Consider the following 14,926-nt stretch of genomic DNA (forward strand, 5'->3'; position numbering starts at 1 on the left):
ATTTAAGTTTCTGCTTTGTGGTTACCATAAGGCTTATATAAAACATATTTATAACAGCATATTTTAAGGTATAAGTTGAAACACATATTAAAGTTCTACATTTTTACTTTCCCTTTCTCTTCATTTTATGTTTTTGATGCCACATTTTACATTTTTTTCCCTTGTGTATACATTAACAAATTATTGTAGTTAGTTATTTTTACTATTTTTGTTTGTCAGTCTTCATACTAGATGTGGTATATCACTTACCACCATTATAACATTATTCTGAATTTAAATATTTACCTTTACCAATGAGATTTATACTTTTCTATATGTTTTCTTATTACTAATTAGCACCCTATTATTGCAGCTTGAAAAAGTCCCTTTAACGGAGTGGCCTGGTGTTTAGGATTCCAGACTTTCACTGCTGTGGCCTGGGTTCAATCCCTGCTTGGGGAACTGAGAACCCACAAGCTGCATGGTGCAGTGCAGCCAAAAAAAAAAAAAATGTCCCTTTAAAATTTTTTGTAAGGCTGTACTAATGTTGATGAACTCATTCATTCAGCTTTTGCTTGTCTGAAAAGCTCTTTATCTCTCCTTCAATTCTGAAGGACAGCTTTGCTGGGTAGAGTATTTTTGGTTGCAGTTGTTCTTTCAGCAGTTTGAATATATTTTTTTGCTGTTCTCTCCTGGCCTGCAAAGTTTCTGATGAAAAATCTACTGATAGTCTTATAGGGGTTTCCTTGTACGTAACAAGTTGCTTTTCTTTTACTGCTTTTAAGAGTCTCTCAAATTAAATTTGACAGTTTATTATATGTCTCAGTGTGGGTCTCTTTCGAGTTATCTTTTTATAAAGTTTCTGGGCTTCTTGGATCTGAATGTCTTGTTTTTTTCCCCAGATTAGGGGAGTATTCAGTTATTTCTTTGTATAAGCCTTCTGCCACTTTCTCCCTTCTCCTTCTGGGATCCCTATAATGTGAATATTGGTCCACTTGATGGAGTCCTTTAAGTCATCTTCACTTTTTCTCATTGTTTTTTCTTTTGCTCTTCTGTTTGGATGAATTCCATTGCCCTAAGTTGGCTGATGCTTTCTCTCGCTTCACCTAGTCTGCTGTTGAACTCCATTATTGTATTCTTTTTTTAAAATATTTATTTATTTATTTTTGGCTGTGTTGGATCTTTGTTGCTGCGTGCAGGTTTTCTCTAGTTGTGGTGGGCAAGGGCTATGCTTCATTGTGGTGCGTGGGCTTCTCACTGCAGTGGCTTCTCCCACTGCAGAGCACAGGCTTCAGTAGTTGTGGCATGCGGGCTCCAGAGCACAGCCTCAGCCACTGTGGTGCACAGGCCTAGCTGCTCCTGGCACGTGGGATCCTCCGGGACCTGGTCTCAAACCCGTGTCCCCTGCATTGGCAGGCGGACCCTCCACCTCCATTATTGTATTCTTTAGCTCTGTGATTTGTTTGGTACGTAAATTTTTTTTTATTTAAAAAATATTTTTTTTATGTTTGGTACTTTCTTATATTTTCTCTTCGTTAAAATTCTCACTTTGTTGAAATTCTCATTGTTCTCCTGACCTCAGTGAGCATCTTTATGACCATTATTTTGAACTCTTTATCAAGTAAATCCTTTATCCATTTCATCAAGATCTGTTTCTTGAGTTTTATCTTGTTCTTTTGTTTGGAACATATTCTTCTGTTTCTTCATTTTCCTGACTTTGTGTTGGTTTCTGTGCATTAGGTAAAACAGCTACTCTCCCAGTCTCAAAGGAGTAGTCTTGCATAGGAGATGACTCTTATCATTCAGCCCATCCCTAGCTGTTGGTTGGCTCTCAAATCTTTGTGTTTGTCCAAACCATTTTCTTCATTCTTAATGGCTCCTAGTAGATTAAGGTGTGCCACAACCCTTTTTGATGTGGGTTTTTTCTCATGTGTCACTCAGCTAGCGTCTGGATTCCTTTCAGAGGGAATTATTCCACATTTATTGTAGGTTTCAGTGTCTATGGGAGGAGGTGAGTTCAGGAGCCTCTATTTTGCCATCTTGAACTGGACCATCTCATCACTGTCTTTATATTTTAATAGCATTGTGTTACTTGTTACTTCTAGAATTGCTAGACCGAGGAGTTTACACTTTTTCACCATTGCCAAATTCCCCTCCAAAGTGATTGCACCAGTTTGTACTCATATCAGCAATGCACGACAGTTTCTGGTTTGCCACATCCTTGCAGATGTTTCCTACTGCTTGTTCAAATAATTATCCTGTCTTCCACTAACTAAAATTTTGCATGTTTTCCATTCACTTTTATCGACTTTGGTCATCCCTTGTTTCTCCAGAAGCAGTCCATTTCTCATCCATAATTTCCGTAACTTTTCAGTTTTGTTTCGTTTACTCCAAGAGTACTTTTTCGTTCTCTTGATTATATCATCTCTCTTCCCTTAAATTTGACTCAGGTAATCTCTAGGAACCCTCATCCAGTAACCTACATGTTTCCCTGACATGTACATTGTATCCCATCTTAAAAACGCATTATGTTAAAATGTTATTTTTATTGCCTCTTCAGTTTCTAAAGAAGAATACATTGTGGACATAGTAAAAGTGTTATTAAAACATCATTTAAAATAGATCGTGCAAGTCAGTTTTACTTAATATCTTTAAGTTTTAAATTAATTTGAAAGATTTGAATTAAAAGAGAGTGAAGAGAAAAATAAAAGCTCAGTGACATTTTAATTTCCTGGGAAAATTTATTTAGAAGGGTATCAAACAAATTTCCTTGACCTTAGAGCTGTATTGAATTATTTGCTTTTCCAAAAAGGCATGGAGTCCCCCTCTTCACAATTAACAGATTCCTGAGCATATTTATAAATGATGGAACATAAAAAGGTTTGTGGAGGGAAGTAATTCGTTAGATCTCAGGCAGTATAGAATTAGGAGGGCTAGATTGCTAAGTAGGGAAGAACAGGACTGCTTTAAAATGCTAAACTACAGTAACCTTTGCATATAAGCATTCTGCTTTATAAGGATGTGTATATGTACTTACAGCCCCCTCCTCATGGACCTAGATAGGTAAAAGGATAGCAGACATACAGCTCAGATGGCTGTTTCTCCTCCACCACCACGAGTACTAAGTAATAGGGCTTTGTGTGCAGCAGGCATTCCACATGTTGCTCCATTTTCAACCCAAAATTGAATATAGAACCTTAGTACTTCTTTGAGACATTTTGAGTACACAGTATGTGCATTAGTCTGTTTGCTTGGTGTGATTAAACATAAACAAATAGAAATTAGTTATAGGAGAGAGTACATTTAGCACATCCATAGTCTCTGGATTTGGTAACAGTCAACTATTTGGTGCCCACTTAACATTTCTGACTGTCAGAAACTGATGGTACATGTCTCTTTTGTGTTGTAGGACTTGCCATGCATAGAAAGCCACCCTCCAGATCTCATTCACTTTCTCCATCTCCAATTAACAAAAACAAACAGTTCCATATGGAGAGAAAAAGGCAGCAAAAGCCAAAAAAACCAGATATCCGCCAGTTTCAAGCAAAGGTATATCCCATCGCTTGACCGCCATTGGGCAGCAGGCATTACCATTTACCCTTAGCCAAATGCTACAGTGAACATGCTGTTGACTAAAGGCTTAAAATGCATTTAATATTCTTGAGCTGAGTGGATGACAAAATTATGTGACATAGCTTTTACATCCCCCATTAGGGAACATAAAACTTGTACTCATGAAACTCTAAGAAAACTAACCTTATTAGATATAGCTTAATCAGTACTCTAGTGGGTTAAGAAAGTATGTCAGTGTAGACAGGCACTTTCAGAGAGAGCTTTAGAAATGAAGAGAATTTGAGGTGGATTAAACGTGACTATTTGAATTACAGATAGGATGAAAATGCCCAAACTGTTAGGGTTCAACAGGAGAATGTATGATTACTAAGGAAGACTTTCTACTGTGGAATAGGGATTTTGAAATGTAGCATAAATTTAGAACACTTAAGTTGTTTGCCACAGTATGTTTTATAATGGTGAAAACAAACTAATTTAGATGTAACTTCAACTCAAACATGTCACTTCCACTCAAGTGTGTATCAAAATAATTACAGAAACTGTGAGAACAAAAGAAATACGTTATGTAAAGTTGTGTTTTACGTCCCAATTACATATCTGTTAAATAATGTATATTTAATGATATATATAGCCTGAAAGGAACTTTTAAAAAGTGAATGGAATGGCAGAATCTTAGATTGATTTTTTTCCTTCATTTTCATTTGTATGTTTTTAATAACTATAATATCATATGGCCTTTTCCCCTGTAGGCAATAACTGAAGCATTTGAAAAGGAACTAAGAAGAAATAAAGTTCAAGAGAATATTGGACCTCTAGGAATAAATGACGAGGAGGAAACAGTGGGTAAAAGTCTCTACTGTAATACATGCCATTTGATCAGATCAGTGGAAAGTACAGAGATGATCTTTTTAAAAGGAAAAAAATCAACAGGGCCTTTATCATTAATAGCCCCTTAGAAAAGAGCAGAATTTCATTTCATAATGTTGTGGGATTTTCTTTTATTCATAGGCAAGCTGCTAAAATGTGGCAAGACATGGTACCCAAAACTAGTATTTTTCCCTCCTGCCTAAAACTTCCATCAGTTTTTAAGGGCTTCTATTGCTTATCAGTTCACCAAGGCTGTAAAAGATAGTCTAGGCTGACATGTTAAAGAGGGAGAGTAAAAGAAGACAGGAAATCCCAGTTGCTCCGTGCCTGGTTGGAAGACACCCAAAGCATAAGTTTTTGTTGCCTTTTAAAAGAATAGTTACAGAAGCTAAATGAAAGCCTGGAGAAAATGCTTATGCTAAAATGTTCATAAAACAGAATATAGCATACAGTGTGGTTATAACTAAATATCATTTAAGAACTTTTTAAATCTACATGGAAAAGGTTGTCAAAAGAAGCAAGTACATCAGAACATCATTAGTAGTTAGTTGTATTTAGGGTGTGGGGCTATGGCAACTATGAAACTTGAAAAAGATTCAATGCTTTTTCAAGTTCCAAAGGATGCCAGAAACGAAAGAGGCATTTAACTTAGAGTAGGTAAATAACCAGACTGTAGAAAATTTTTTTAAATTAATTTATTTACTTTTGGCTGTGTTGGGTCTTCGTTTTGATGTGAGACTTCTCTCGTTGTGGAGCACAGGCTGTAGGTGCATGGGCTTCAGTAATTGTGGCGCACGGGCTTAGTTGCTCTGCGGCATGTGGGATCTTCCTGGACCGGGGCTCGAACCCGTGTCCCCTGCATTGGCAGGTGGATTCTTAACCACTGTGCCACCAGCAACGTCCCCAGACTGTATAAATTTGAAGTAAGGTGGTTTGCCTGGGGATTATGTTAGCTATTTTTGTCCCTATGTAATATTTAAGATGATGTATGAAAGAGTTATTAGACTTCTCATTTCTATTCTGTTTTATATCTGCTCCTAAGGAAAAAATATACAGAGAAACTGTTCATAAAGGAACTCCAAAACGTAGTCAGCCCTGGAAGATTTACTCTAGAAAAACCACAACTCCAGCTCCAAGAGGTGGCTTGCCGAAGCCAAATAAAGCAGTTCCAAGTAAGAACCACAAAATTGTACTTTATGGAAAACTGGCATCCTTTGAAAGTGTGTGCTACATGCCAAGGACACAGCGCTGAGAACCAGCATCTACCAGTCAGCTGGAGAAAGTTCCCTCTTTTCTCACTGCCATATGCTACATTTCTGTAAAGAGAGATAAAACTCTTAAATGAGGCATTTCTCCAAAACTCTTAAATATATACCAATATATTGGCACCAAAGGAATGTGATGGCTGTGACCAGCTGTTCCAGCTTTAGCTGCACTCTGCTCACTCATGCTGGATGTCTTTTGTTTCTGTGAAGTTGGTAGAACCAAAGGGATGCTCCAAAGCAAGCAGAGGGCCTCTCCAGCTCCTGTTATATTGACAGTTGGTGCCAGGGTACAGTTTCAGAGACCACTGGCCTTCTAACTACATCCCATCAGACAGAGACTTAGACTCCTCAGCCCTCCTGGGAGGCAGTTTGACCACACACACAGCATCCACCCCAGGCGCTGAATCAGCTGAGCAGTTCGGATGGACTTTACAAAACCAGCATGGCATCAGTCAGAAATGTTGAGGTTATTTTTATCCTTACTAGTAATTGGCTATCCCAATCAGAAGGAATGCAAAAGTAATAACACACTTTTAGAATTGTTCTTTTCAGGCTCAGAACCACATCACTTAGATAAGCTTTGATCTCCCAGGAAGGTGGGATGATAAGAAATCTTCTTAAAAGCTGTCAGCGAGTTTCTCAGGTTAAGAGCATCTTTTTTTTTTTACCTTGCAGTGAAAGTGCATGAACACAGTCTCCTGCCCCTGATGCTGGAGCAGTTTCCATTTCTCTATGTTTCTGGTCAAACACTAAGCAAAATGTGGAAACAGCAAATTGCACAGGTTGAACAGCTCAAAAAAGATGCATATAGAGAAAATCGATCAAAGAAGAAACTCCAGGATGAAGTAAGATAACTGTCAATTAAGCATAGGAATATAAACCAAAAAGGTGCAGAGCTTATCCTTGATAATATAGTGAATAGAATTATTAACCTCGTTTCCTTGTATCCCACTTAAAGATAGAAGAAGCCTTGAGAAGGCACGACCTCCTTACTGTGCTTATCAAGAAAGAATATGAACACAACAAGAGACTGGTAAGTTATATTAATTACTTTTATTTGTACCAGCTGGGCAATATCCCCACTGACTCATACCTCTTACACTGACCTGTGGAAACATTTAGGCTTTAACCAAAATTGATGAGAGGGTAAGGTGCTAGATACTTTATATACACAGTTTCATTTAGTCTTTATAGTAACATAAAAGAAATGTTTTCTATGAAATGGAAAACCTGAAGCTTTGAGATGTTAACTTGCCCTGGGTCCCACCATAATCAGCAAGGGCAAGGTTGAGATTTTAATCCAGGTCTGTCTCTACCTCCAAGACTCTTCGAGGTACCAGGTAGTTATAACGTAGTGTTTTTTGTCCTCTCCCTTCTTTCTCAGGTCCCAAATAGAAAGCTGAGGTTGTCTATGCCTCCATTGTAATTTGGACTAAGAATCGTACGTAGTCAACATTATCCTCTGAGTATCATGAAGGGGGAGGACAGAGATCAAAGACAATAAGCCAGAGGAAGAAACTTGAGCAAAGAGATAAGCAATGAGAACTATAATTCTAAGCAGTTCCAGAGAAAGAAGGGGAAGCCATCAGGAACTGCGTGTGGGACTCTGGTGTGGGGGAAAAGAAAACAAGTGTCTGGACACCTAGTTGAAGGCTTTGTGTACATGACTTCATTTCACCCTCACTACTTTGCTAAGATATCACCTAATTTCCTTAGTTTTGATATAGATAACTTGTTAACTCAAGCTCTGTGTGAACATCTTTGAGGGTGCCAGTTTTCTACTTCTTTTAAGCAGGCATCTGGGTATGGCTGAGCTGACTCCCTGGTGAAATGGGGAGATGAGATTCTCAGTCCATGAGGATTGTTGCTGCTCTGCAGCCTTGGGGGCTTATTGGGGCAGCTCTTTTTTTTGTCTGTGCAGCATATGGGATCTTAGTTCCCTGACCAGGGATTGAACCTGTACCCCTGCAGTGGGAGCGTGGAGTCCAAACCACGGGGCTGTGGGGCAGCTCTTCTGACCGAGGTGATGAACCTACTAAAGACTCAAGGATTTCTGAGGGTGGACAGGCCTTCACACTGTGTGCCCAGCCAGCAGGCTACTGGCCCTCCGTACCCAGCTCACTGCCTGAAGACATTGTGTTGGGGAGTGGGACAGATGAGAACACCGGAGTCTGTCTTCTTCTTGTTCTTACCTCTTTTTCCCCTTCCCTTTCTTAGCAAGACTTCAAGGACTGCATTCATAGGCAGAAGTTGACCCAATCAAAGATAAAACAAAATCGGCAGCAGACTGTTCGTGCCCGAAAATATTATGATGATTATAGAGTTCAGTTGCATTCAAAAATGATGAGAATGAGGACCCGGGAAGAAATGGTAAATATTGCTTTTCTGTCCAATCCAGTTAAGAAGGCAAATTTTGTCTGTTACCTTTTAGGACCACCTTCTTTGTGACTCTTGTCCCAGTGTGAATCCAAAATCCAAATGCAAGTCCAAAATTGCTGGCTAGAGTTCAGACTTGCCCACACCTCGTTTTATTACCCCCATAGTGCATCCCAGTCTACTCTGTCTCTACTGCCCTTGTCTTTTTTTTAAATTGTAGTTGGTTTACAATGTAATTACTGCTACACAGCAGTGATTCATATATATATGAATATATATGATACCTATATATACATGTATATATATTATACATATATACACATTATTTTTATATATTCTTTTCCATTATGGTTTATCGTAGGATACTGAATATAGTTCTCTGTGCTATACAGTAGGACCTGTTGTTTATCCATCCTATATATAGAAGCTTGCATCTGCTAACCCCAATGTCCCACTCCATCCTTCCCCCAACCCCCTCCCTCAGCCCTCTCTCCCTTGGCAGCCACCAGTCTGTTCTCTATGTCTGTGAGTCTGTTTCTGTTTGGTTCATTTGTGTCATATTTTAGATTGCACAGATAAGTGGTATCTTACGGTATTTGTCTTTCTGACTTCACTTAGTATGATAATCACTAATTGCATCCATGTTGCTGCAAATGGCATTATTTTGTTCTTTTTAATGGCTGAGTAATATTCCATTGTATATAAATACCACATCTTTATCCATTCATCTGTTGATGGACATTTAGGTTGTTTCCATGTCTTGGCTATTGTGAATAGTGCTGCAGTGAACACAGGGGTTCATGTATCTTTTCAAATTAGTTTTGTCCGGATATATGCTTGGGAGTGCAATTTCTGGATCATATGGTAATTCTGATTTTAGTTTTTCTGAGGAGCCTCCATACTGTTTTCCATAGTGGGCTGCACCAACTTACATTCCCACCAGCAGTGTAGGAGGGTTCCCTTTTCACCACACCCTCTCCAGCATTTATTGGTAGACTTTTTAATGATGGCCATTCTGACTGGTGTGAGGTGATACCTCATTGTAGTTTTGGTTTGCATTTCTCTAATAATTAGTGAAGTTGAGCATCTTTTCATATTCCTCTTCTCTGTATTTCTCTACTGTCCTTATCTTAATGTGAGGTCTTAATTCCCTCTGACCTTCCAAGTGTCGGTACTTCTCCAGGACACCTGCTTTAGGGGTTTGGGAGCATGTTGTAAGAGACAGGAATTTAAGGTGTGATTAGATGACCTCGGATTCCACTCAAAACCAGGAAAATAATGTAGGACAGATATGCTGTGAGATCTTTCCACAAGGTATTTGCTATCTCATCCTAATCAAGCTTGGGATTCCAAACTAGCAATAAATTTCATCTCTAGAGTAAAACATTAAGGTAATTATACTTAACGGGACTAAATACTCTGAAGTGGGTCGTACTATTATCCTCATTTCTAGAGGATACTACTAAGGCTTTGAGAGGTTAAGTAACTTGACACTAAGGCAATACTGCCGGCTGATGAATGCATGACTGTACTTTAGTAAGAATTCTTGATCAGTCAGTGGAGGACAAGTGAGCATATCCGAATCCTTTGAACAAGTTGTGTACCTGTGGCCTAGTTAGGTGGTAACCACATGGCCCTCAGTTAAGCACAGGTGCACATGCAGTATTTGTTTCTACTCCGGGGTTCTTTTCCTATATTCATGGCTGCTGGAGAGTGCTTCTCTGAAAGTAGTAAAGACTCTTTGGGATACAGGAAAAGATGCTGAATACCATTAGTCATTTAAGAAATACAAATCAGACCCACAATGAGGTAAACTCTCACCCACTAAGATGGCTAAAATAAAAAAATGCTGGCAAGGATGTAGAGAAGTTGGAACACACATGCAGGGCTGGTGGGGTTATAAAATGGTGCAACCACTTTGGAATACAGTCTGGCAGTTCTTCAAAAGGTTAAACATATGATTTAGCACTTCTACTCCTAGGTAACTATACACAGATGTTCACAGCAGCACTGTTTATAACAGCCAAGAGGAAACAATGTCTGTCAGTTGGTGAATTGATAAAGTATGATATATCCATACAGTAGAGTATTATGTGGCAATGAAAAAAAAATTTCGTAGTGATTCATGCTATAATATAGATGAACCGTGAAAAATTATGCTAAGTGAAAGAAGCCAGATACAAAAGGCCACATACTATATGATACCATTTATATGAAATGTCCACAATAGGTAAATCTATAGGCATAGAAAGTGGAGTAGTGATTGCTAGGGGGAGGCTGCTAATGGTTATGGGGTTTCTTTTTGGAGTGAAACAGATGTTCTGCAGTTAGTGGTGATGGTTGCTCAACTCTGAATATAGTAAAATCTACTGATTGATACATCTTAGAAGGGTGAATTTTATAGTACGTGAATTATATCTCAATAAAGCTGTTACTTTATACTGATTGTATTTCACAAAGATTTTTTACATACCTCTAGTTGGGCAGAATTTTATTACTCCATGAAAATTCACCATAACTATTTTTTCTGACTAAATAACTGGCAGATATTTAAGAAACTGTTTGAAGAAGGTTTACAAATTCAAAAGCAAAGATTACGAGACCTAAGAAACTATGCCAAAGAAAAGCGAGAGGAACAAAAGAGACAGCACCAAAATGAACTGGACTCAATGGAGAACTACTATAAAGACCAGGTGGGTTCACCACTGCTAGTTTACATTCTGACATGCTTAATCCTGACCGCCCGGTGTCAGACATCAGCTTAGTCTGCTGAACAAGTAAGCCTCCACATTAATTCAGAACTTGTCACTATACAGGTTGGACTGACTGAAATTTAAGGTAAAATAAGCTAGTGCTTGACCACAGTACAGAATATTGCCCTATTTCCATTAAAATAAAGATTTTAAGCCTATGAACATAAGAATTGTTACATTTAGACTACAAATATGTTTTTTTCTCTTCCCTGTAAACAGTTTTCATTGCTGGCAGAAGCCATATCACAGGAACGTCAAGAGCTCAAAGCCAGAGAGAAATCCCAGGCCCAGGTAATAATTAACAAGATAGAAATCATTCATTTACATTTTTACGAAATGGATGTACTACACTTTAAGGGGAATGGAGAGGATACTATAAGATCGGATCGATCTATGATTCAAAACATGTATTCTGTGATTTTAACTTTACCTGTTCAGGTCTCCGTAAGAGCTGCTGCGAAATTATTAGAAATTATTAAAATTACTGCAAGAAGCTTGATGAGCAGGAAGGGTGGAGAGGGAATAAAAATACATGAGGGCCTGGATCAGTGCTGTGAATAGCAGGATGACATGAATTCTCTTTTAGATGTTGTATAAGGTAAAGAGGGAACTGAGATCTAAGATGGAGAAGGAAATTCAACGGCTGCAGTACATGATAACACAGAACGACGATGATGCTTTCTTCCAGGAACTGGAAGCTGAGCGCTTCAAATCTCGGCTTCATCTGGCTTCCTTTCAGTACAGTAAAAATCCCTTCCTATGAGGCCAGACTTCCTAAATGTGGACTCTACTGGCCCAGTTCTAGCTCTGCCCTGGTAAACAAGCTAACCCAGACTAAATAACTTATCTATATACCGACTCTAATACTTTTTATGAAATAACTTTTAAAATAAAAATTGTTTTCTTAAAGTTTATTGCTTTGAATTTATGACCTAAAACTTTAAAAGAGGTGCACGAAAGCAACTGAGCAGCCAGCTCCTGAAGCCTATTGCTGTAGGTGAACAAAAACAGTAAAAAAAAGTAGCACTTGAGGACCCCAAAAAAAGATCTCTAAATCAAAAAAGAGCTAAAGTGTGGGCTTGTCATTAGAGGTGGGACTTACTTAGGGTTAAACCTTAAAGATACAATGGTTAAGTGTGTGTAGCTTTTTCACATGGAGGCTAGAAGATGAGAATTTATGCATTATGGCTTCTGTCAATCTGCTGGGAGGGGTGACAGGTGTAAGGCCCTTGGTGCTCAAAAGAGCACTAGTGATTGCAGGTGGGAAGGAGGCATAATGGACTTGAAGTGGGCAAGAGTACACCAACCCTATTTCTAGTATGGGGGCAGATGAGGAAGAAGAAAAACCCACTCAAGGGTGGTGTCCTTCCTGGAGAGGAGGGCTTCAGTGAAGGCCAGGAGCTGGAGGGAGGCTTCAGAGCAATTGAGCATACGGGGAGTTACTGATCAAAGCCAGAGAACAGCAGAGGGCACCAGGAAAGGATTGGAAGGGAGGAGAGGTTCCCATTAGGGCATATAGGGAATAACATATATGAACAATAATAGAGGCCAGGAGGCGTGATGGGGTGGGATCTGATTATCCTGCATTAAAGAGTAGGCAGCTGTATCCAGTGCTGTGGTCCCAAGTGCTGCCCTTTTGGAATTGGCAGCTGACAGTGTAGGGCCTGTAGGTAGGCAGGGGCTTCCTGGGTTAAAGACTTGGAAGATGGCCAAATTTGGAGCATCATGAAGGAGAGACATGCAGATAGCTGCAATACATATATAGTGACAAGTTAATCAGTGCAGGTGAATGGACAGGATGGGGGAAATGCACAAGAGCTAGAACATAAGTTCTAAAAATGCTAGAGAAAAATGATTAAGAACTTCTAGATAGAAAGATACACACTAGGGACTTCCCTGGTGGCACAGTGGTTAAGAATCCGCCTGCCAGTGCAGGGGACACGGGTTCAATCCCTGGTCCGGGAAGATCCCGGAAGATCCCACATGCCACAGAGCAACTAAGCCAGTATGCCGCAACTACTGAGCCTGCAGTCTAGAGCCCACAAACCACAACTACTGAAGCCCGTGCACCACCACAAGAGAAGCCACTGCAATGAGAAGCCCGCGCACTGCAACAAAGAGTAGCCCCCGCTTGCCGCAACTAGAGAAAGCCCATGTGCAGCAGCAACGAAGACACAATGCAGCCAAAAATAAATTTTTTAAAAAAATACGCTATATCCTTGGGTAAAATGAGCAAATCTTTAAAAAGCTGTGGTATGAACGGGTATCTCATATATAATGCAGTATAATCAATACAATGCAGAAAAGATCTGGAAGAACAGTCCCCAAATGTAATAGTAGTTGAGACTCTGGTAGATTATATAAGCTTTCACTCTGCTTAATATATGATTTGAATTTGTTATAAAGGCATCGTTACACTTGTTTTAATTTTTTTTTTAATGTTTTAGGAGGACTCTTCTGCTAGCTCTTTACCAAACTAATTAACTGGGAATAACCAAAAAGAAGAATAAGTGAGGGAATTTACCAGGAAAGGGATGGGACTGCCAAGCAAAGGTCAAAGAATAGGAGAGGAAACAAAAATAAAAGATGCCAATGCATTTTTGAAAAATAGAAAACAAACGAAGTGGTAACTAACTCAGCAAGTGGAGGGGTGTTGCTATCCAAGTACCAGTGGAGAGGATTGTACGTGAATCCAGTTTTCCCAGAAGAACTCAGGAAAAGCACATCATGGTCACACATTTGAAAAGTTATTTAGAACTGTAACTTAACTATAACTGTATAGGGTGGGGGTGGAGGTGTTACAGAATGAGGTGGTTGGTGGAAGAACTAAATCTTTAAATATCCCCCTACCCCACCCCCCAAAAAAACCAGACTCTAAAATTAAGTGTGCTATTAACCATATCATTTAGAAATGCGGAAATACCAGAAGAGCTGACAAAGTTTAGGAATAGTAGCTTCTGGAAAGCAAGACTAGGGATGAGGGGAAAGGGTGATGAACAGTCACCCTCCCCCAGTTTTAATGATATAATTGACATATACCTTAAACTTACACAGTTTTATATATCAGTGATTTGATAAATGCATGAAATGATTCAAGTTTAGTTAACATCTGTTACCTCACACAGATTTTTTTTAACTTGTAATGAGAACTATGGTTTTTTTTAAAACTATGTATGTCTAGCTGTGTATATGCATTACTATATCACGTGGGGCACTGGAGAAGTTACCTGCGTCTCCTATAAAATGTAAGAAGGAAAAGAGAGAACCTGTGTTGAGGTAAGGCAGGAGAATAGAGCCTTCAGTGAGGGAACTAAAGGTGTAGGGGAAATTTATTCGCAATGGAAAGAGGCATCACATTGAAAAATGGTTAGGGGGAGTCTGCAATGGGAGAAAGACAGGCAGGGCAGACATAAGATGATGTCATTAAGAGAAATGGTGTAAAGAAGGAATCCAAAATTGGGGTTTAAGCTGCATCTTAGAGAGTTATCAATTAGATCCCAAATCCAGACATGCTGAAAACATGTTTTATCTGGCATTTCAAGCCATTTGAACCATTACCCAGAATTTGACTGATGTGAGCAGTTTATCTTAAAAAAAAACATTAAATTTGAACTGCATTTAAAACGTTGCCCCCTGAAGAACAAAGCTGGAGGCATGAGGCTCCCTGGTTTTCAAACTGTATTACAAAGCTACAGTACTCAAAACAGCATGGTATTGGCAAAAAGACACAAAATTAATGGGACAGAACAGAGAGCCCAAAATAAACCCACGAATATATAATCAATTGGCAAGTGAGCCAAGAGTATACAACAGGGAAAGGACAGTCTCTTTAATAAATACTGTTGGGAAAACTGAACAGCCACATGCAAAAGAATGATGCTGGACCACTGTCTTAACCATACACAAATAATTAACTCAGAATGGATTAAGACTTTAAGACCTGGAACCATAAAACTCCTAGAAGAAAAAGGCGGTAAGCTCACATCGGTCCAGGCAATGATTCTTTTTGGATTTGACACCAAAAGCAAAAATCAAGTGGGACTACATCAAACCAAAAAGCTTCTGCACAGCAAAGCAAACCATCAACAAAATGAAAAGGCAATCACTGAATGG

General features: G+C 39.1%; 1 protein-coding gene across 6 annotated transcripts in view; it reads left to right on the forward strand.

The window, feature by feature from the left end:
- CEP95 (centrosomal protein 95) overlaps nt 1-11,722 on the forward strand; it is a 56,998-nt gene extending 45,276 nt beyond the window's left edge. For all 6 annotated transcript variants that reach the window (XM_059047029.2, XM_067022221.1, XM_067022220.1 and 3 more), the window contains 9 exons: nt 3,389-3,528; nt 4,302-4,391; nt 5,462-5,591; nt 6,360-6,529; nt 6,643-6,717; nt 7,902-8,054; nt 10,607-10,753; nt 11,033-11,104; nt 11,400-11,722. In XM_059047029.2, coding sequence (XP_058903012.1) covers nt 3,389-3,528; nt 4,302-4,391; nt 5,462-5,591; nt 6,360-6,529; nt 6,643-6,717; nt 7,902-8,054; nt 10,607-10,753; nt 11,033-11,104; nt 11,400-11,576 — 1,154 coding nt within the window. In that variant the 3' untranslated portion in view covers nt 11,577-11,722. The remainder of the gene's footprint in view (nt 1-3,388; nt 3,529-4,301; nt 4,392-5,461; nt 5,592-6,359; nt 6,530-6,642; nt 6,718-7,901; nt 8,055-10,606; nt 10,754-11,032; nt 11,105-11,399) is intronic.
- Nucleotides 11,723-14,926: the final 3,204 nt, after the last annotated feature.

The sequence above is a fragment of the Kogia breviceps genome, chromosome 19 (genome assembly GCF_026419965.1).
Source record: "Kogia breviceps isolate mKogBre1 chromosome 19, mKogBre1 haplotype 1, whole genome shotgun sequence".
Classification (NCBI taxonomy): Eukaryota; Metazoa; Chordata; class Mammalia; order Artiodactyla; family Physeteridae; genus Kogia; species Kogia breviceps.